The sequence below is a fragment of the Vombatus ursinus genome, unplaced genomic scaffold (genome assembly GCF_900497805.2).
Source record: "Vombatus ursinus unplaced genomic scaffold, bare-nosed wombat genome assembly UNPS02014932.1, whole genome shotgun sequence".
NCBI classification, from domain to species: Eukaryota; Metazoa; Chordata; class Mammalia; order Diprotodontia; family Vombatidae; genus Vombatus; species Vombatus ursinus.
The window spans coordinates 11,795,026-11,817,982 of NW_020954710.1; the positions used below are offsets into that span (position 1 = coordinate 11,795,026).

Sequence of the window (22,957 nt, forward strand, 5' to 3'; positions counted from 1 at the left end):
TGGCTATATATCCGACATGTTAGGAAAGCATATTTCTAAAAATTTAGATAAATTACACACGTAATCTCGTGGCCCGAGACTAAAGTGGAAGACAGCTTCTGAGCGATGGGCCGTTTGTTGGAGGAGAATGGGAGAGCTCTCAAAAATGTAAAACTGGAAAAATCGTTTTGTATAATGTTGGTGAGGTAAGATGGGGGCAAGCCATCTAAAGAGAAGAATCTGGCTGCACATTTTCTGCTGAACTCAGACAGCTATGACTGATCGCCTCATCCAAGCCCCTCAGCATACACACGAGGAAACTGAGGGCCCCAGAGATGAAGTCATCAGGCCTGGGTCACACAAGTTGTAAGAGAGAGAGAGGCAGGATTTAAACCTCAGGCGTAGAATGAGAAGGTGGAGAGGGGCTGCTGCCCTCTGTGTCATTGAAGCCCTTCCAGGAGTATCCTTCCATCTCTTCTTAGAATGTAAGCTCCCTGAAGGCAGGGATGGTTATTGCCTTTCTTTGTTTCCTCTGTGTCCAATGCCTGGCACAGATGAAGGGATGATTGATGGGTCAGAAGGAGTAGCTACAAGTAGTGTGGGCTTGTGGAAAGATCTCTGGAATGGGAGTCAGAAAAGATTTGACTGCCAGTCCCATCCATCATCCTTACAAGCCGTGTGACTGAGAGCAAGCCACTGAGGCTCATTTCTCTGAGCCATCGTTTCCTGCTTCGTGTGTAATGTGACCTTTTTCACAGGGTGAGGGTAACAACAAGTGAAATAATGGATGTCGAGTCCTTTGTAAGCCTTAAAACAGATCCAGATGCCAGCTATTGGGGAGATCACAGATCCGTCAAAGTGTGTATGGCAGATGAATGCAGGATACAGAGTGAAGGACAGATAGAGTAGAATTATTTGGACTTGGAGAGGTAGTGTCAGAAGGGCCAAAGCCCCAAATGCTTTGAATTTTTGGAAGGATGTTGAGAATGGTTTGTCAAAAGCTATGTTTGGAGTAAAAAGAGTAAGGCACAGACTCATAGCAGGAGGGTTCGCCTTAGTTTGTAAGTCTCGGGATTTTTAGAGCTGGAAGGGCCCTCAAAGACCATTTAGTTCACCCTCCTTATTTTATAGATGAGGGAGAGATGAGAGAGCTTGGCCAGGGTCAGACGGGGGAGTCAGTGGCAGAGCCAGGATCTGATGCAGGCTCCCTGCATCACAGTCTGCTCTCCGGGCTGCCTTCTGGCAAGGACAGATGAAAAAGGGGCTAAGGCATTTTTCTTGGCAAGGGACGGTGCTCCCACTAAGGCCAGGTATGTGATGGTTCTGGGTTGGGCAAGGGCTCCGCTTGCCAGGGATGAGACCCCAGAGTAGAGTTCCTGTGGCTAGTTCCATCCTGCGCTAATTCCCTCCCGGCATTGGTGCTGGCGTACTTGACTCAGGTTGACAAATGACCTCAAGCTAACCTTGCTTCACAGTGTCACCTTTTTAAATGAACTCTGTCACCTGACCGATAGCTGAGTCAGCCACACCAGTCTTAAAGCAGTGATAAGAAACTACTAAAGCATCTCTGAATGAAAATGTTAGTCATCATCAAATACAAACATGAGATTGAATTAAAAAATGCATTTGAATTCTGGAAATTTTCTAGCATTGCTCATCTGATGACTTGTCGTTATCAGAGACTACGGGGTCATGGGGCTAGTGATGCACTAGAAACCAGGAGGCCTGGCTTGGAGTCCCAGCTTGACCAACACATGTGGTAATTGTTTGTAGTCACACAATCTCTCTGGACCTCAGGTCCCCATCAGTAGAACAGGATGGATCAAGCTTGCATTGCCTACCTATGCCATAGGGCTGTCAGGAGGGGAAGAGGAGTGGTGCCATGTGGAGTCATGGAAAGAAGGCAGATCTTGGAGTCCAAAGATTAAATCTGAGTTCTAACTCTGACACTTAACTGCTAGATAGTATTGGGCAGTTAGGTAGTGTGGTGGATAGAGCGCTGGGCCTGGAGTCAGGAAAAGCTGAGTTCAAATCTGTCCTTAGACACTTACTAGCTGCATGACCCTGGGAAAGTCACTTCACCCTATTTACCTCAGTTTCCTCATCTGTAAAATGAGCTGGAGAAGGAAATGGCAAATTGCTCCAGCATCTTTGCCGAGAAAACCCCAAATGGGGTCACGGACAGTCAGACACAACTGGACCAACTGAATAACAACAAAGTATTGGGCAATTCAAACTGGCTGCCTTGCTATTCCTCACACGAGACACTCCACCTCTTGATTCCTAGTGTTTTTTTCTGGCTGTGCCCCATGCCTAGAACTCGCTCCCTCCTCCTCTCCACCTCCTTGTCTTCTCACCTTCTACAAGCAACCTTTCCTGCTTCCCCCTTAATGCTCATGCCTTCCCTCAGTGCTTATCTTGTTTGTACAGAACTGTTTGCATTTTGTCTCCTCCTTTAGACTGCAGGCTCCTTGAGGCCAGGGATGGGTGGTTGTTGTTGGGGTTTTTTGCCTTTCTTTGTATCCCCAGTGCTTAGCCTAGTGCCTGACATACAGCAGGTGCTCACTAAATACTAGCTGACTTACTGTCTGCTAACAGCTCTTACGCCATTTTTTAATGTACAAGTCATCACTGCTGGGTAAAGCACGTAAGTGGGTAAGAGAAATCCTTCATTTTTGGGCAGCTATTGTATACTGTAGAGAACTATGTTTGTGTCTTATCTTCTTACTCTCTTGCCTGTGAGGGCAAGGACCTCTGCTTAGCTACCCTTTGAACCTCCCCAGTGCCTCTTGTAGTTAGTTCTCTGCATGTAACAGATCCTTCGGAAATCTTTGTTCTGGCTACTTGAATAATCATTTATAAGGGCAGCTGTTAGGGACCATTGGGTACTGAGGATGCAAGTGCTTGAATTGAATTACTCTGTGTTGCTCCAATATTGCGTGGGATTTATAGGGAGGCAGATTTTACCTTGATTTCAGGAAGAACTTTCTAACAAATAATAACACCATTACTAAATATTTTCAATTACCTCCATCTAGATTAACTCCATCTTAAGACCTATATATTTACATATTTAAAGTTGCTCCATGTTAAGTTTTGGGAGACAATGCCTTAAAACTCAATCCTTAGGTTTCTTAGCAGAAATCCACTTAGCCACTTTTGGTTCTTTGGAGTGTTCTGGTGGTATCAGGATTTTGCTTAGCAGTTGTTCAGAAATAGAAGGCCATCACTGATTTATTAAGATGGTGAGTTGTTGGTTATTTGAATGTTTAAGCACTGACTGTATCTCTAATCAGCTCCTGCTCGGACATCTGTCAGGGATGCTTGGGAGGATAGGGAGACCTCCATGGAATGGAGTTTGGGACTAGATGGTCTTTCAGGCCCCCATCAACACTAAGATTCTGTGGTTTTATGCTGTCTGATCTTCCCTGTGACTCAGGGAGGTGAGGGACTTTGGTGAACTAGTGTCCTTTAGACCACATTACTCATTACTCAGCACCTACTCTATGGGTGTGCACCAGGCACTCATGTGTTAGCGATGATTTCCTTTCTGCTGTCTGAGTGCGATATTTAGCTATAGATCCCTTAAGTTGGCTGGTTCCATTTGAGGTTTTTCTTGAATCTCTTTAACATATATAAGCCTTGTTTTCCCCAAACTATATTCTTAGCCTTATTTCACATTATTCCCCTTCATGGACTGTCCATTCCCACCAAAATAGACTCCTAACTGTTCCTTGAACTCAGCCTTAGACCTCTCATTTCTGGGCATTTGCATTAGGCATCTCCCCCTTCCCTGGATTTTCCTCCCTCAACATCTCCCCTCTCACTGCTCATCTCAGGCCCTACCTCCTGTGTGAAGGCTTCCCAGATTCTCCCCGGTTGTTAGTGTGAATTACCTTGTATTGTACTTATCTGGGGACATTGTGTATCTCCTCAGTACACCCAATTGCTTGGGGGTAACAACTATGTCGGGTTGCCTTTTTATCTCCTGCTGCCCCCAGTGCCTGGTACATAGTAGGTACTTTATAAATGCTTGAGGTAGTGTTGAATTGAATCCTGGGCCTGCCCCAGAAGCCACATACATGCAGCAGCTCCTGTGAAGGGCCTTTCCTCTGCCGAGTCCCACAATTGGGACTTGCCTCATTGCTTTCTTTGCCCCACCTCTAAGCAGGCCCTGGGAGAGCGCCAACCACTGAACTTCTCCGACAGCTCCAAGGGAGTCCTTGACAAACTTGTCTGAGGCTGGGGGAGATAGGCAAAGCTGCTCTTTGTGCTGGCCCTACCCCTGCCTTGCTTTCGGCAGCCAGAATCTTGATGAAGCATAAGATCAAAGGAATTTCGATAAGCCTGATTGAAGGAAAAGTTGAATGAGAAATTGTCATCATTTTATTGACAAGGGCTTTTAGTGAGTGGAGGCTGATTGGGGCATAATAGAGTGTCAGGGAAAATTAATCTCAAGACAGGTGAAGGAATTTGCTGTAGTTGAAAATCTAATTCTTCCTTTGTCTCAAGCAATCTGTGTAGGCTTTTTCCAGATTGAAGTTAACTTTTGTGTTGTTGGTGAACTTGTAGTTGACTCCCCCTCCTTAGCATTGTTATCCTTAATAGACAGCTGACTGATGCTGTAGAATGCTGTTTGTGTGTTACACCGTGTTTACACACAGACCCCCAACTGCCTTCTCCTACAGCCAGCTCAGGGAGGAGCCACGAATGGTACTTTTCCCACACCTCTGCTTTCTTCTTCTTAAACACAGGACCCTGTAAAGCAGCCTGGAGTCTGGAACAGAGCTGACCTGAGTCAGAAAGACCCATGTGGATCCATGGCCTGCCTCTGGTCTGAACTGACTCTGTGACCCTGGGCAAGTCCTTGGCTCTCTCATTTCCCCAAGAAACTCACTAACGCAGCCCAGTGGATGTGCTGTCTGCTCCCTCTGTTAGATTATCCCCTCCTTGAGAGTAGGGACCACCTTACTTTTCAGTTGGCATAGTCAGCACACAGTAAGCACTAAATAAATGCTTGTTCATTCAATCATAAGTTGCAAAGCAGCAAGGGATGACTTGCATTGATAGAGGGAGTTTCCTCACAGGAAGGAAGGAAGGAAAGAAGGGAAAAAATGGAAGAAGAAGGGAGGGGAAAGGAGGAAGCATTTATTCCTGACGTTGTGCTAAGCAATTTTTACAAGTATTATCTCGTTTTATCCTCACAGCAACCCTGCAAGGTGAGTGTTGTTACACCTCATTGTACAGATGAAGAAACTGAGACAAACGAAGGTTAAGTGACTTGCCCAAGGTCACACAGCTACTAAGTGTCTGAGGCTGGATTTGAACTCAGATCTTCTTGACTCCAAGTCCAGGGCTGTAGCCATTGTGTCATCAGCTGCTTATTTTATTGTTGTTGTTGGTTTACTTCACTAATTGCGTTACAGACAGTAATGCGTCCCCAGAGACAGAAGCATCCTCATTGTCCTATTGACATCCTTGGCTATGATGGGAAAGAGTTTAATATGACCATTTCTGCAGTGAAAAGGACCAACAGCTTAGCCAGCCAAAATAGCTTTCTGTTTTATAACAGTGGAGTGAAGGAAACTTTCCTGGCAGAACAGGATAGTTGCTCCCTGGGATCTCGTCCTCAAAGCTTGGGGATAGATCCCAAGCACCCTTAACTTCTCTTTTAAAATAACCCATTGTAGTTGTCATCTGCAGATTTATCCTCATAATCTTGAATAAATATGAAATCTATAAATCCAAGCAATGTACTCTTATCTCCCAAAGGAAGCTTGTGTTCTCTTTATGTGTTTTTCTTAGTCACGAGGCACCACTGAAAGGTTTTTTAAAAAATCTATTTGGAAGATGTATGAGGTATGGATATGGAATGACGCACTTTTTTTCCCCTTAAAAACAAAAGAAAAAACCCTCAAATAACATAGACCGGAACTTATATGTCAAAATGAGTGTTGTCCTTCAAAGCAGTCACCTTGAAAGACCATACAATTATTATAATGATACTGCCATTGCTCAGAACATTTTTAGAATTTCTCTTTTGAAATTGCCTTTAGAGCCAACTTTACAGACTTAGATGTCACCTATAACCCTTATCTGAAGCATGAATTCCTTCTTGACTATATCCTGCTAAGTAGTCAATGAGCCACAGTCTATATAAGAAAGTAAATATGACTTTATGGCCACACTTTGTTTTTTGACCCAAACTCTTATTATTCTGCTTGATCACCTACCATATTTATCAGTTTTGTGCCTCACACTCAGGGGATGCCTAAAATTTTCTTTGCTGAATTGAGCTGCATTGAATTTTGCTTCTAAATGGCATTTGGCCATTGCCCCAAATAAAATCCTTCCCTCTCCCTATTTTGCCCCCCCAAGGGTAAAGATTTGGATTAAGGATATTAAAAAGAACATAGGGTAGACCCTGAAGATATTTCCAGGGCAGCATGGCCATCTCACATTGGCAGCAGAAGGTGGTACAATACCCAAGTGTGGAGTGATCCTCTACATGACAGGAGCACTAAAGCTCAGAATGAGCAGAGACCAGTAGGGAATACTAAGCACTTGGCACAGTGCGTGGCGCATAGTAGGTGCTTAATGAGTACTGACTGATTGATTGATTACCAAAGGCAACCAAAAAAAGATTTCAAGTAACATTGGAGGAAGATCTAGTATGGGACAGGACCATTGCTCAGTGAAGATGGTGTAATGATAGCAGATGGTAGGGAGGAGAAGAATGAACTACTCAGGTCATATTTTGCTACTTTTATTTGCCAGGGAAAATAAGAATGATTATGCTTGGTCCCAGAGAGCAGAACTGGGAGCAGTCAGTGCAAGTGGTAAAGGACTAATTTTAAGCTTGATTTAAGGAAAATTTTCCTAGGTATTAGAGACATCCAAAAGTAGAATAGGTAGCCCTGGAAGGCATTACTGGAGGTCTTCAGGAAGAGGCTGGCTGACCATTTTTGGTGATGTTGTAGAGAGGATTCTTGGTCAGGTCAAGTTGCCTGAGGTGGCCTCAAAATTTCCTCCTGATTCAGATTCTGTCATCTTAACATGGCCCTTGAATTGAGCATTTCAGAGGGTAATGGATAAGTTCTTCTATTTCTCCCCCAGTTCCCTTAGACTGCTATTTTGCTAAATGTCTTCCTGACATCTATTGGGTCAGGACTGATGTTCCTAGTGCCACCAGAAAGCATTTACCTTCTGAGTGGGTAATAATATTATTAATACCATTATAACAATATTATTATTAATATTAATTAACTGATCCATATTAATAACATGTCTATAGGACTTACTATTCGTCAGGCACTGACAATGCTGCATACTCTTTCATTTGATCCTTACAACCCTTTGAAGTGGGTGCTTTTACTATCCACATTTTACAGTTGAAACTGAGCCGAACAGAGGCTAAATACCTTGGGCAGAGTCACACAGCTAATAAGTGTCTGAGGCTGAATTTGAACTCAGAGTCACCTGACTCTAGGCCTAGTACTCCATCTACCATGGCACCACCTAGCTGCCTATATAAGGTTTGCATAGCACTTTGCAAGTAATATTTCATTTAATATTCACAACAATACTGAGAAGTAGAGGAAATTATTATCTCCATTTTACAGATGAAGAAATTGAGGCTGAGGGAGGTTGAATAACTTGCCCACAGTCACACAACTAAGAAGTATTTGAGGCAACATTTGAATTCAGGTCCTCCTGACTCCAAGTCCGGTGCCCTATCCACTGTACCACCTCGTTGTTCTATTTGCCAAACAATTGCATTTCTAGGAATGTGTCAGGATGTGAAGAGTTAAACTATGGTATCATCTTTTTTTGAAGACGGGAGGAAAAAACCACCGCACCCCCCCCCCCTCAGAGAATGTGAGGTTTTGATGTGTTTCAATAGCTCAACTTTGGATGATATAAAAGTTTGTACAAAACCCATAGAATAAGTAGAGTAGCCTGGTGCCAAAGTGCTATCTTTCCCTTAGTAGAAGATAATGGCACTATTTCCTATATTTTTTTCCTTGTTCCCTAAATTAGGCCTATAGAGCTTGAGGAGAATCCACTTTGGGTGGAACAAAGTAGAACTTTCCACCATCCTCGTTTTCCTCTCATTTCATCTTTCAACCTGTTTTAAGAAGAACTGCTGAGCCCTCACTGGGCTCTGAGATTGCTTAGAGAGCAGGTTTGGAAGCATCTGTGTCTGGGGCATGGATTCCTGAGAAGGGCTGGGCCCCTGCCGAGAAGAGCCCCACGTGTACATCCATCTTTCCAGGGAGAAGTCAACACAGGTGTTTGATGATTTCCTGACTCCTTATAAAACAGATGAATTAATTTTAACAACTGCAGGCATTCTTGACTAGATGATTATAGAATGCTGTTGTTTTTTAAACAACTCTTCCTTCCTTCCTTCCTTCCTTCCTTCCTTCCTTCCTTCCTTCCTTCCTCTTTTTCTCTCTTTTTTTTCTCCTTTCTCTTTCTTCCCTTTCTCCCTCCCTTTTTCCCTTCCTCCCTCCCCTCCTTCCTTCCTTCCTTCTCTGTAGCATCAAACCTACTTTAGTTTTAGTTGGTTTGATAAGAGGGGAGAAAGTGTGCATGGTGGGTGAATCATAGCAGATTTCCCCAGGTTCCTGGGCTGCCCCAGTTCCATGAACTCAGCTTTGGGGCCCTCCCAAGGCCTTCCCTCTGCTTCCCCCTGCTGAGGAGTCTTGAAGCCCTGTGTGTTCTTTGGGATTCCTTGTCTTTCTGAAAGAGTCTACAGCCCTGCTTCTTCCACAGCCTTGGAATTCTGGAGCAAGTGGGATGGATGATTTGATTTGGCAGAGCATCCTTTAGGGTTTTTTTTTTTTTTTAATAAATGGCTGGAATTAAACCTCGGGACGCTTGGCTTTCCAGTCATTTAGTTCAGGAGCCTCTGGGTGGCAGAGCCTGCCTGTTCATTGGACACCACACTGATGGTGGTTTTACATTTGTGGTAGGTCAGGAAGGATACAGGAGGATTAGGGGTGAGTGCCATTTGTAATGTTAGCCTCAGGTTAGGGATGATTGTTAATGCCCCCTGTTATACTCCAGGACAGTCCAGCCATTTTCCTTTTATCTTTCTCCTCTCTCTTCCTCCTGCCTTGAGGACAGAAAGCCAATCTGATTCACATTCTGTAGCTTCCTAACCCTGGTCACTAGCCCCCTGGCACCTCGGGCGGGGGTGGGGGGGGGTCCAGCATAGTTTTCTTCACATATTATGCATATGAATATTTGTTGCTGTTTGGTGGTTATGCTCTTGTCACATGTTAAATACCTACCATGTGCTCACCATTGTGTTGTGAGGGAAGTCTAAGACAAGGGCCCTGCACTCAAGGAACTTAGGATCCTTTTGGGGAAACAAGACTAGTCCACATGAAAAAGGTGGAAAGCAGTTATTGACAGGGTATATAATAAAGTGCTTTCAGTGAAGTGGGAATTCAGTGGGATTGTGGGTAGGGCTCAGAGTAGTTATGGCAGACTCAATGAGCAGGTGGGCCTGGAATTGGGCCTTGAAAGATGGCTAGTATTTAATTAGTTAGGCACAGACAGGCAACTAGGTGGCACAGTGGATAAGTGCTGGGTCTGGAGTCAGTAAGACTTGAGTTCAAATTTGGCCTCAGACACTTACTAGCTATGTGACCTTGGGCAAGTCACTTAACTTGTTTGCCTCAGTTGCCTCCTTTGTAAAATGGGGATAATAATAGCACCTACCACCCAGGGTTATTGTGGGGATCAAATGAGATAATGCACAATGCCTGGCACATAGTAGGTGCTATATAAATGCTATCATCATCATCATTGTAATTATTGTGAAGGAAGTGGCAAACGTTCTAAATTGGGATAGGGAACAGACAGTAGGAGCAAACATCTAGTAGGAAATATTTCAGTCATCAGAGGATTTCTCTTTTTTTCGGGGTTTGTATCCTCAGAATGTAATGGTAAACGTGTTTCCATTATAGACTTTGCTTCTGGTCTGCCCAGAGGGCTCAGAAATGTCCCAACAAGGAGCATTGGACTTAGCTTTTGGATCATCGTGGAGGCCGTTCTTAGCACCTGGTTCAAAGGAGACAAAAATCAATCTGTTTACCAACAGGTGTTCGTTACGTGCCTGCTGAGTCCTCGGCTCTGTGCTGGACACTGTCGTTGTTGTTCAGCAAAGTCCGACTCTTGGTGACCCCATGGACCCCAGCACGCCAGGCCCTTCTGTCCCCCACTCTCTCTCAAAGTCTGTCCAAGCTCACGTTTGTTGCTTCGTGACACTATCTGTCCATCTCATCGTCTGCCATCCCCTTTTTCTTTTGCCTTCGATCTTTCCCAACATCAGGGTCTTCTCCAGTAAGTCTCATTGTGGTCTCATGTGGCCATTGTATTTGATCTTTCAACGAACAGCCTGCATTTCTGAAGTATATGTGCTAGACACTAGGGATAGAGATTAGAAATGAGTCAGAGATTTCCTTGGTGTAAGGGCCTCCCAGGCAGATCAGCATCTCCTCTGCCATTTGTAGTTTCCAAACTTGCCTTGTCCAGAGCACTGAGAGGTCAAGTCACTTGCCCAAGCCCTGCAGCCAGTTCTCCTCAGTCTAGTAGGCAAAGGTGAAGACAAAACAAGCAAACAAACGAAAGTGATTCCTGCCCTCTAGGAGAGTACGTTCTAATGGGGGAGGTAGCACATCCATTACTAGGCTTGTATTAAATATGTGTAGAGTAGTGGAGAAGAGCAGGCCTGGGAAAGGCCTCCTCCAGAAGGGAGCATTTCAGAAGCCAGGGAAGCAAGGAGGCAAAGGGGAGAGGGCAGAGCATTCGGGCACAGTGGACAGCAGGTGTCTAGGCACCGAGCTGCAAAACGGAGCGTTGGATTCGCAGAACTGCAGCGATCTCAGAGTGTGTTTGGAGGAGGAAGGTGTGAGAAGGATGGAAAGGTAGGAAGGAGCCCCATGTTATGAAGAGCTCTAAATGCCAAGCAAAGAACTGGATATTTGGTTTGGGAGGCGGTAGAGAGTCACGAGAGCTCATTGTGCGGGGCAGGGCCTGGTCAGATTTGGGCAGGAAAATGGCCTGAGCAGCTGAGTGCAAGATGGATTGGAACGGGGATTGACCAAGGCAGGGGAACTAGTCACTGCAGCAGTCCAGCCAAGAGGCTCAGAGGACCCGAACTAGACTTTTGTCTGTGTGAAGAGAGAGAAGGGGACGTATACAAGGGGCGTTCTAAAGGGAGAATCTACCAGATGGGCAACAGATTGGATAGGTGAGGTGACCGTGAGTGAGGAGTTGAGAGGAGCACTGGGGTTGCAGATGTGGATGACAGGAAAGCTAGCAGGGCCCTTGATAGGAAAGGGGAAGGGCTTTAGGGGAAATATAATGAGATCTGTTTTGGACGTGTTGAAATTTTTTTTTTTTGGAGGGGCAATCAGGGTTAAGTGACTTGGCCAGGGTCACACAGCTAGTAAGTATCTAAGACTGGATTAGAACTCAGATCCTCCTGACTCCAGGCCTGGTGCTGTATCCACTGTGCTACCTAACTGCCCTGACATGTTGAATTTGAGATGACAATGGGATATCTGCTTTGAGATGTCTAAGAGGCAGTTGGAGACAAGTAACTGTAACTTAGCAGAGAGGTCAGCGCTGAATAGATAAGCCTTGGAATCACAGCGATCAAAACTGTACCCATGGGAGCTGAGAAGATCACCAAGTGAGATCGTGTAGAGTGAAATGAGAAGGGGGCTGAGGACAGAGCCTTGAGAGGTAGGACGTAGATTAAAAACCAACAAAGGAGACTGAGCGGGAGCCGTCAGAGTGATAGGAGGAGATCCGGGAAAGAGCAGTGTCACCAGGAGGTGGTCCAAGGTGTCACATGCTTCAGAGAGGTCGAGAAGGATGACAGTGGATAAAGGCCATTAGATTTGGCCTGCTCCTTGGGAGGGGGTAGTTTTGTTTGAATGATGAGGTTGGAATCTAGATTACAAAGGCTTTACAAGAGGCTGAGAAGAGAGGAAGTAGATGCCCCAACTGTAAATAACTTTCTCTTAGCCGTGGAGGAGAGAAGAGATAGAGGACGATTATTTAAAGCCAGGTCTTCCTGGCTTGGAAGTCAGCTCTCTGTGTTCTCAGGATTACAGAGACAGAGGTGGCAGCAGTTCTTGCCCTCGAGAAGCTTATATTCAATCAGGGGAGGCAGCTTATGTGCATATAAAGGTATATATGAATTAGATACAAGGGGGTTGGTGGGGGAGGGCACTAGCAGCTGGAGGATTCTGGGATGTGGGGGTGAAGAGGGAAGGGTGCATTCCAGACAAAATGACCTCTATTCCTGTGGAGAAGTCCATAGTTTTCCTATTTGCAATGGGGACCTTTTGAATTGGAGGAAAATGGTCACACTTAGAGAGCAATTGAGAAATCAGGACCTTGGCAGAACTATGTGAAATGGAGATCTCCAAATGAAGTCTGAGCCGGCCTAGAAACATCTGCTGAGGGTTTCTCTTCAACAGGGGTTTCCTGCTTAACAGAGCAGCAAGTTTGCCTGGGCCCGGGAATTGCTAGACCGGCTGAAAAAACAAACCCGGGCAGTTTGAGGGCATGAGTGTGTGAAGAGACGAAAATAATGAAAAGCAACGATATAAGCACATTAGAAAACCTTAAGTGTCCTAAAAATTTTGTATCTCATTAAACAGTGCACTTAACAAGACCACACAGATTAAAGGGACAAGGAGGGAATGAATAGGGAGAGAGAAGCCACGCTTCATGATGAAGATGTCTTAAATGGCAGATTTGGTTTAATTTCCTTTCCCCAAAAGCAGTGATTCAAAAAGACTGCTGCCATTTGTCTATTTTCTTTAATGCTGGCCAAGATCCTTCTGAAGGGCAATTAAACATTTTGACCCAATGGCCCTTCCTCTCCCAGCTCAGGCATCCATAAGAAAAGTTGAAATCCCAGACATCAGCAGCAAATGAGATTGGAAAAGATCTATTGATGAGATAATGTACAGTGAAACATTTTGCAAACTTTAAGGTACTCAATAAATATGAGCTATTGTCCTCATCATCTTGGAGCAAAATGCATTGCTCCGCATTCCCTTTGGGAGCCAAGTTAATGACTGAAATGTCTCTTCCCGGTCTTTCCTTCCAGCTCCCCTTCGGCCTCGGATGCAGTCTTCTGCCCAGCTGTCTCCGATGGGACCTGGAGTAAGTACCTGCGGGTGATTGTAAGGGCGTGCTCATTGGATTTGGGGATGGCTACCATCAGCAGAGAGGAAGATCACCTTCTTCTGAGTGAGGATATTTTTCCTTTTGGCAGAGAGAGATTTTTATTTGCATGAATAAACACAGCTTTTTTTTCCTGAGAAGCTGACTGACTTCTAGCCAGTGGTGATGGGGGCCAGTGGCATCAGCAGGGGCAGAGAGAACATGCTGCCTGCAGCTCTGATGCTCAGTACCCAGTTTCCCGTTGTATCTGGTCGCTTGCTGTTATTCTGGGGCACTCACTTGCATTGTCAGATGATCAAGGTGACATTTTCCTGCTGATCATTAAGGAACCCCTTGCATCCTGCTTAAGACAAGTTTCAACACCTACAAAATGATCTGTTCCTCCTGGTCATTCGGTATAAGGGTTTAGGAGAATGCTTTCTTTTTTAGGAGACATAGGAGCACTCTTCCTTTATTCTTCTCCCTTATTCCTTCTCTTTGTTCTTAGGCTGAGTCTTAGCTAGCAAGCCCTGGTATTGGGAGGAGAAGTTTTGTCCCCATACAAACTTTAAAGAAGCTGGCAATGTCGGCAGGCCACCCAAGCTTGAGGGAATAGAGTCACGTATTTGTATTTCCAGCACTGAACAGAGTGCCTGGTGATTTCATGAGTATAGGGAACTCCCAAATGAGGAAGATCCCCCTGCTAGTGCAGGTCAGCACCTTTTCTGCAATTATGTAGTCTCAGAGAGAAGTGACTTGCCCAGGGTCACACATGCAGCATGTATCCAAAATGGGACTTACACCTGGATCTTCTAGACTATGAGAATGTCCATTAAACCATTCTTCCTGCCCATAATAGGTGCTTAATAAATGCTTATTGATTGATTAAAATGGTTCTGCACTCCTTTCGATTGAATATCTATTTGAAAATGTCTTGGGGTCCTAGAAGGAAAGAGAAACTCTTGGGCAGTGGTGAAGGATAGCGGTGTCCCTGGCAGCTCCCCTAAGGACATAAGCCTGACTTCAGCCCTTACACCCACCTCCATCTTGGCTTGTGCTAAGTGTTGGGCCTGATTGGTTCCACTCACCATCCTGGAGAGTGGCTTACTAGGAAAGGTGAGTAATTTAGTATCAGAGACTGCCCCAGGATGCTGTTTTCCTCTGTCACGTTAGTTGGATAACTATAGCATGAATGAATAGTGCATTCACATGTAAACAGGGGCTTGGGGATCACTTTCTGGGCCTCCGTGCTGGGATAATCCAGCCCTTCTCCCTGTAGCAGTTTCTATGGCAGTACTAAGAATGTGCTCTGTGATCATAGAGCCAGTGCTTTAAGCTTCTCAAGCCAAAGAGTGGTAGATACCACCTTGTTAACAATCTGAAAATGGCAGCAGAGTCTCCAAAGATGCTCGTCAGAACACTGATCGCCAGCAGCACTGATGAGCCTTTTGTTTTGGAAGGTCCTGGCAGCACAGGCATTTGTGATGTGCATGTACATTTGGATTAGTGTCCAGGATCTGAGATCATGTGGCACATAGAGTTAGAACCAGGAGGGACCTCAGAGGTCATCAATTTCATTTCTCTTGTTTTGCAGATGAGGGAATTGAATCCCCACCCCTCCCATCTCTCTCTCTCTCTCTCTCTCTCTCTCTCTCTCTCTCTCTCTCACACACACACACACATACACACCTCCTCAAGAGATTAAGGAATTTGCCCAAGATCATAACTCAGGGTCTCCCAATGCCAAATCCAATGATCTTTCCACTGTACTATGAAAATGTTTCCCAGTGACAATATGTGCTAATTAATATGTTGTCTCCTTTACCATGAGGCATTTTGGGGAGTCAGCATGGTAGATAGAATGCTGGACTTAGAGTCAGAAAGACAAGGGTGCCTATCCCTCTTTTGACACTTGGTAGGTGATTGACCATGAATAAGTCACTTAATCGGTCTAAAGATTTTAAGACCCTGAGTTCTGCCTGGGCGGTGAACTACATTGATGAGGACGCTTCCCACATTTGAAAAATCCCAGACCCTTGTTGTGGTGAGGTTTTTTGGCTTTATGTAGCAGTCTAAGAAAAATCAAAGAATTTTCTTCCCACAGGAGAAAATAGTTACCCTTTTTTTTTTCTGTTGAGTTATACTGTGGTGGCAAAGTTCTGAGGGCCTTATGGTGACATTGGCAGGGGCCAGACCTCTCATGTGGGCTGCCTTCATCTTCAGGCTTTTCACAGTTTTACTTGGCCTCCTCAGATGCTCTCGTGCACCTTGAAATTTCTCAACGATGCCTAATTATTGGAGTTGATGTCATCATCTTTTGCCTTGCAGTTATCTATATCCCAGCTGTCAGCCTCTCCCCCCTCGACCATTCGAAGCCTCTCTGCCAGACCTCCCTTACCCACCCAGCTTGGCTCACAGCTTTCCACGTCCCTCAAGACCTCCCAGGGAGCCCAGGAAGTAAGTGGGCTTACTTTTCCCTCACATGCAAGCTTCTCCTGCAAAGATGGGGATATACATGCTCTTAAAAATTGAATGGAGTTTTCCTCTAGGCTCTTTCCCCATTTATGAAGCACATAATGATTCTGAGGTGCTGAGCCATGGGAGCGGGGGGCAGCATGATCTTTTCCATTAGTTGGGCTTGAAGCCATCATCATTACGTCCCCCTTGGGGAAAGAACCAAAAGGAAGCTTCGGCTTTAGGAAGTAGTCATATCAAAATGCCAGATTTTCTGTTCTTGCGTTTGATGCTAAGTCAAATTTAAATGGTTCTTAGGGGCTCTGGTCTCTAAAAGGAAAGGGAAATATCTATTCAATGGCCCATATATCCTCTTTAGGAAGGACAGTTTGGCATCGTGGACGAGGACACTGAATCTGGTGTCCGAAGGCAGTGTTCTAGTACCAACACGAACTAGCTGTGTGATCACAGGCGTAACCTTTCTGAGCTTGTTTCTTCATCTGTAAAATGGAGATGATGTACCAGCTATCTCACAGGGGATTGTAAGGATCACATATGATTATACAGAAAGTGCTTTTGTATAGAATGTCTATAAAGCACTAGAGAAACGTCAGCTCTTACCTGAAAAATGATCAAATTAGGTTTCAGTGATCCTCTTCATTTTTCTTTCAATGGCATTTTCATATGAAGAAGCACTAGAGAGACATAGCACGTTTGGATCCGAAAGACTCTTGGCTTACAGGTTTCAGGACTACGTCTCAGAGGGGTCTGGCTCAGAAACTTCTGGTTAACTTTCAGCAATATGATGGAGAAAGCTTATTTGATATGTCCATTTGGAAAATGAATAGAAATGTGAACCTAAGTTTTCTAAAAGATAAATTTTTAAATGGATTTTATTTATTAGTTATACATTTGCTGGCCATTTTTTAAAATGTTACTTCAGAGATAATGGTATGGTCTTATACATCTAGTCATTATGTATTCCTTTTTCTTCAAGCAGAAGGCCCCGTTAATCCTTCAAAAAGAGCATTTCAGACAAGGCATCTAGCTCCCAAGCAACCCAGTCCTTTAGATGTTCATTTGCTGGTCTTTCCTATTGTTCTGAATTCCTTTGAGGGGAATTATTAGACTGTGAGCTCCATGAGGGCAGGCAGGGACCTCATCTTAACAGAACTCTGGATTTCCCCCATCACCTAGCATACTTTTGGTGCTTAATAAGTACCTGCCGAATGCATGAGTGAACAAGTGAGTGCATGGAGTGGGAGGGCAGAGCATGTGGCTGATTTGAAGGGTTCAGCCATGGAAAGGGATCTCCTACCCGTACACTCTGTCCATTGGCACACAGATGCGATGTCTCCTTGCCTTTCTGATGACAGTTTAAGTCTTTAGTGAAAAAAATCCCTCATTGGTTAATAACATTGGTAGAATTTTTTTTCAATTCTTAAATCAGTGAAAGCACATCATCAAGAAATTTACTTAGATGGGAACAGAGTCTTTATGCCTCAGTTATGAAACTACACTGGTGGGTACCCTCAGTTTTGTCTGAGTGCTTTCTTCTTACCCACTAGGATCTCTCCTCCAGCAGCAGCAGCAGCAGGATAGCTCATCTGGAGGTTGACCTGAGCCAGAGATCCCTCGTTTCAGAATCCCCCAGTGCTGAGCAGCTGCAGGAGTTGCCTTTCACGCCCTTACATGCTCCGATTATCATGGGCACTGAGACCCGAAGGTGGGTCCTAAATCTCTTGATGTGGTATGGGTCATGCTGGGTGCTTGTATGTTTGGATAGCGTCCCTTAAGTGATGACTAGCTTAGCAGATCTCTAGATTCATAGTATGTCGGATGAAAGAAGTGAAATTGTTTTGACTTTGGCCATCTTGGTTAGATGAATACCTTTGCATAGGGGTTCTGTTGTATTTCAGTTCTGGATCTAAGCTCTCCCGCGCCTCGTTAGTTCGCCTGCGCACATTAGGCTTTCCAGAAATTCTGGACCACAGCAAGCAACCAGCTGAAGTTGTGGATCCTGCCGTCCCCATGAACTTTAACCCTCAAAAGGAAGAAGCAGATGTGCTACAGAGCAATGAAATAATCTTGCAATTTCTTGCCTTCAGCAGGTAAAACAAGAATGATTTTACCCCCTTGTTTCATTCTACCCTTCTTTTTGACAGCCCTCTTGTTAAGTGGAATTCTTAAGATGGTTCTCTCACCCTCCATAGCTTCTCCTTTCTTTGTTAAGTCACATTATTCTTACTATCATTAAAAGAGACCTTTTCAAAACAGGACATCTGGGAGTTCAGTAAGCCATTCAAAAGTAATTCTCTATTTGTTATTATCATCACAGTTGGAAAATTTGTTGGATTTTTTATTAGCACTTTTTCTCTAACTATAGTTCTTCTCTTCCACAAAGTTTATGTAAAGCATTGCCAATAGCTGGAGCCTCATTAATTGTCTAACCAACTCGTCCAGAGCCAGCCCAAACTATTCACTTCAGCTCCTGAGGCAGCCTCTTAGAACAGATAGGAAAGATTTCTCAATAGGCCAAGCGTTCTGTGAAGAGCTATTGGTGATGGATTAATTCAAAGGTACAATTTTATTTAGAGCATCAGAGGACCCCAGGGGAATGCCATGGCCAAAAACAGTGTACTTCACCTTCCAATTCTATCGTTTCCCACCGGTCACGACACCACGGTTACAACTGGTGAAGCTGGAACAACCTGGGATGACTAACTGTAGTTCTCCATCCCACATCCTGGTTTCAATAAACAAGGATGGCTCATTTAACAAGGGTAAGCATGTGTTTGAAATGTCCATATATGTGAGTTTTGTTAGAAAGGTCAAGTTGGGAATTTAAGAATGCAACCTTTCGGGTTGTTGAACAGTGAGAAAAGGAAACTAAAATAGTGGCTGTATGTTTATAATATGTGGGATTTTTAGACTAAGTGTATCATACTAAGTTGTTTATAAACTAAGTACCTCAGAGACCTTAACTAATCCAGTCATTTAAATGAGATTTTTGTCGATTGGAATTAAGGCTGCTGATCCATGAAATATGCATTTAGATATCTTCTATTTGTTCACATGATACATAATTAAGAGCAGCTCCCAAATATTGAGAAGGATTATAAGGTGTGAAATCCACAAAAGCTAGTGCTGTGGGATGAGGGAAAGTCAATAAGTATGGGCAGCTTTCATCTTTCACAGATATTATTTACTTACACATGTGCATCTCATCACATGTCCTCATGGATATATGATACCTAGATTCTCTATCACAGAAAACTTTTCCTGTTTCTGACAAAAAACAATTTTGGAGGTATGTTTAAATTTGCCACTCCTCGAGAGATTTAAGAAGTTGATTTTACTTGTAGTAGATGAGTCGTTTGAAAAAGTAGAGTGTGTTTTAGAAAATATATATCTTACCTAGTTCAGTTTTGTTAGCAAAAGTGGTGGTAGTGTTTCTTAAAGTTCTTGTCCCCTGTGACAGAGTAATTTGGAATCCATATCGATTCATCAGGCCCCAGCTGGTAGAGGGCTTCGTGAAGACTTGGACCAAGAAGGTCTTGGTTTGAACTTTTCTGCCCAGCAGGAGCCTTTGAGACTTTGTTGTTGTTGTTGCTAACTCAAGTGCTTTATGATTTCACTTGATTAATGTGTTTATGAAATTGTAATTATCGCTGAAAGTGAGATTGGGTTCTGGTGTCCAGGGCTCACCTTTCTCTTCAGGAAATAAGGATGATAAATGAGTCAAATTTGCTTTTAGACTCTTCTCATGGGTTTCCTTTGGGCGTAGACTCTCCCGGGCTCCAGCTCCAGTATCTGGTGGATCCTGTGCTCCTCAAGCCTGGAGAACAGCGGTGGTTTATACATTATCTTGCTGTGCAGACCCTACACATCGATGTCTGGGATGGAGATTCGCTGCTTCTCATTGGCTCTGCAGCAGTGCAGATGGAGGTAACATTTCTTTCTGCAATAAAGGCATGATAACACATAGCTCATTAAAAATCCCATCATAAAAGAGTCCAGAAGAGTTGTGAGTGTGGTTCTTTTACCCAATTCCGATGCTATGATTCTGCCTATTGATTTCCCTGATAGAAAACAAGATATTTCTCGTAGGGTCCAAGTTCTATATTTTCAGTTGTTTTCCCATTTAACTCTTAAGAACAGACTCAGTGGTCCATTTACTTTGCTTTGAGTTCTAAGGATTCTTACTTTCATTGTGTCCATCTCAATGAGGATGAGGTAAAAAAAAAAAAAGATCTGTCCTCGATAATTTCTTATTTCCATGGTTGCTTCCATAATAATTTTTTAACCAAAAAAACAAAAGAATGCTAGTGTGGTATGGTGGATACAGGGCTGGTCCTTAAGTCAGGATGACCGGGGTTCAAATACCACCCCTGACCCTTAGTAACTCTTGATCATGGACATGACATCAGTCATAATATCACAGACATAGAATCTGAAGGGTCCTCATGTCTATGCTCTTGAATTACAGATGAGGAAACTGGGTCCCAAGGAGTTTAAGTGTCTTCTCCAAGGTCACACACCATTTAGCCTCTCTCACCTAAACTTATCTCCTCTGTAAAATGAGGAGAATAACTCTAGTTCCTCCTCCTAGCACGATGGTGGTGCTGAGGCCCAAATTTAGTTAATGTCCGTAAAATGCTTGTAATCCTTAAAGCACTTCATAAAACATAAACTATTATTGTTGATTATAGTTATCAATAAAAGCCTCTGAGTTTTGGACAATACTTTACAAGTTTATAAGATTACATAACAATTAAGATTTGATTAGAGGAAAGGAGCACCTTATTCCATGGTGTTTTTAATAAAACTGTTCTAAACATCAGGTGGATGGATCTCAGTTTCTTCAGCAACAGCTAGTCCATGGAGCTGGCATGATTGGATTGCTCCTCTTCTGGCACTCCCAATGTTTATTTGCTCCAGTGCATTTTACAGAGAGAAGGCTGGACAAAGACAGACTCCCATCGAACTCATGTTTGTTGTTTTTGTTTTTGTTTTGAAAAGCAAGTGAGCTGGTGCCTTTATTTCTCCACGGATGATCTAAGCGTCAGGTGGGATTCATGTGGTTGGGCCCTTTTGAACACAAGTGATAGGATGTCCTTCAAACACAAGGTCAGATACATCAGTATGTTTCCTGAGCAAACAGGCTGAAGGCTGGGCTGGACGTTTGCCCCATGCCTGGCAGTGTCCCCTAAAAACTGGTACCAACTCCCTTTTACCTCTCACATATATTTCCCTCGTTCCGCAGCATATCCTCCGCCAGGGCCAGGCGGCTGTTCAAGTCTCCCATGAGCTCGATGTTTTCACAACAGAATATGAACAGGATACGATGGTGGTGAGTGGAGACATTACCAGGCCTGGCACCGTCAAACCCATTGGAGTCCACACTCTGGTCAGAGGCCGTCTGCACCTCACTTTGGCCAATGTGGGTAAGGAGCCCAAGCTTCCTCAAATGGTTTTTCATTTCCATCTTGCTATTGTAGCTCCAGGAGGGTAAGGAGAGGACTTTTATTTCTTTTGTATCCTCCTCTGCATCTAGACTGGTGCGTGAGATGTACCTAGCAGGTGCCCAGGAAATGCATACTGAATGAATAATCAGGAGGGTTAATGAGACTGTCCCCTCACAGGGAATGTTCTGTTATATTTTAGCCTTGTGACTTCGATATGCAAGGGAGTCTATTACGTTGTCCCACATTTTTTTTCTCATTCCTATTCCTTCTATGTCCTTTGGATTGTTCTCAAATAAAGAGTGTAGCTTATGACAGAGATTTTTATCTGTTTGGCCTACTCTATGTGAATGAAATGCCAAGCACAGTGACCTGAGGGGAGGGCCTTCTGTCTTTACTGAGGAGAAAATTTAAAAAAAATAAAGAAACTGTCCCAAACTTTCAGGCAGCTGGGGGAGGAGGAGAGAGGAGAAGTAGTTCTCTCTGACTTAGAGCAATGACCCTTTGTGGAAAGGAATCATAAAAAAGATGTCAGTGATGACACAAAGATGCCACAGCCCAGCATCCTGATGCTTCCCTCTATTTTATCCTTGTCTGAAAGCCCTGCCTGGGGGCAGAGGTTACTCACAGGGCTTGACTTTGGGGAGAATTGAGTCTAGATCATTTGGAGAGATGCAGTTCATTTTTATTTAAGACTTCCTTTTGTTTGGACATGCCCCACAGGGCTGCACTTGACATAGCAAGGCATTGCTGGCTGGCCTAGGTCACAGAGTTTGAAAATGGTGTCAGGCAGGATGCAGAATTGTCCTTCCTCCCTTTGCTGACCAGGTCCCTTTGCAGAGCTTTAGGGCTGAGCTCCAGTGTGCTTTACGGCATTCAGTTAATGAAAAATTAAAAAAAAAAAAAAGACTGTCATCCTTTATTGTTTTCCTGGGGCGGGACAGGAGGGAGAGGATTTGAGGTTGGAGATTTTTCTTAGCAAAATGGAAAGCACAATACTGGGGACTTTTGACCCTAGACAGGTCAGGGCACACAGTTACATCTCTGGAGTTTTAGAGGGAGCTTTCCATTTCTTAAAAATCATCTGAATTTAAGCCCATGAAACCACATGAGAGAGCAGCACATCCTTTCTCTGCACATCAGCAGCCGTCCCTGTCCCTGGCAGCAGGAAGACGAGTTAATGCACAGTTCATTAAGTCTGGTTTGAGTTTTCTGCCTGCTTGTTTACAAATGTAAAATCGGAGGCAGCTTTGAAGACAGGCAATATGGAAACCACAGAACTCAATTAGGTTCTGGAGAAATAACGGAAAGACATATAAGGAACAGGCATTATTCCAAAGCTTCCAGCAGCCCCAGCTCCAGAATGGCGAGCAGCATTCTTGCTTCCTAGAATGTATTGGTTATTTTTATATTTAATTCACAAGCCTACAAATGTGCAGTGACTCCAGGTTTTAAAATCTTATCTTCAGAAGAAAGATTAGCTCTATTAAACGTTATCATAAATTGTCATTTTCATACTTTGCCTGCAAGAGAATGATAAGCTCTTGGGAAAGAGAGTCTGCGATACACAACCCTGAGAGGACCTAAAAGCAAACTTAGAAAAGGGAACAGATGAACCAAGGACAAATGCTGAACACAACACACTGTATCAATGCAGCAGCTATTTGATTTCTCCATAAATTTGGCTTTATTAGTTTTTTTAAACTTTGTGGCTTTTATTTCTTTACAAAATTGGTTATTATGCACTGAGCAGCAGGACCGCTCCTGAAAATTGAATGATGACCATGTAATTATTTAGGACTGCAGAAATGGAATAAAAGCCAAATGGTGGTATTCCCATGGGGAGATGACCTTGGGGC

At 43.9% G+C, this 22,957-nt stretch overlaps 1 protein-coding gene across 2 annotated transcripts in view; it reads left to right on the top strand.

Annotated features, from left to right (window-relative positions):
- NPHP4 (nephrocystin 4) overlaps window positions 1–22,957 on the top strand; it is a 165,941-nt gene that overhangs the window by 98,250 nt on the left and 44,734 nt on the right. For both annotated transcript variants that reach the window (XM_027844037.1, XM_027844038.1), the window contains exons 14-20: window positions 13,124–13,179; window positions 15,508–15,636; window positions 17,202–17,359; window positions 17,553–17,744; window positions 18,229–18,416; window positions 19,421–19,581; window positions 20,900–21,080. In XM_027844037.1, coding sequence (XP_027699838.1) covers window positions 13,124–13,179; window positions 15,508–15,636; window positions 17,202–17,359; window positions 17,553–17,744; window positions 18,229–18,416; window positions 19,421–19,581; window positions 20,900–21,080 — 1,065 coding nt within the window. The remainder of the gene's footprint in view (window positions 1–13,123; window positions 13,180–15,507; window positions 15,637–17,201; window positions 17,360–17,552; window positions 17,745–18,228; window positions 18,417–19,420; window positions 19,582–20,899; window positions 21,081–22,957) is intronic.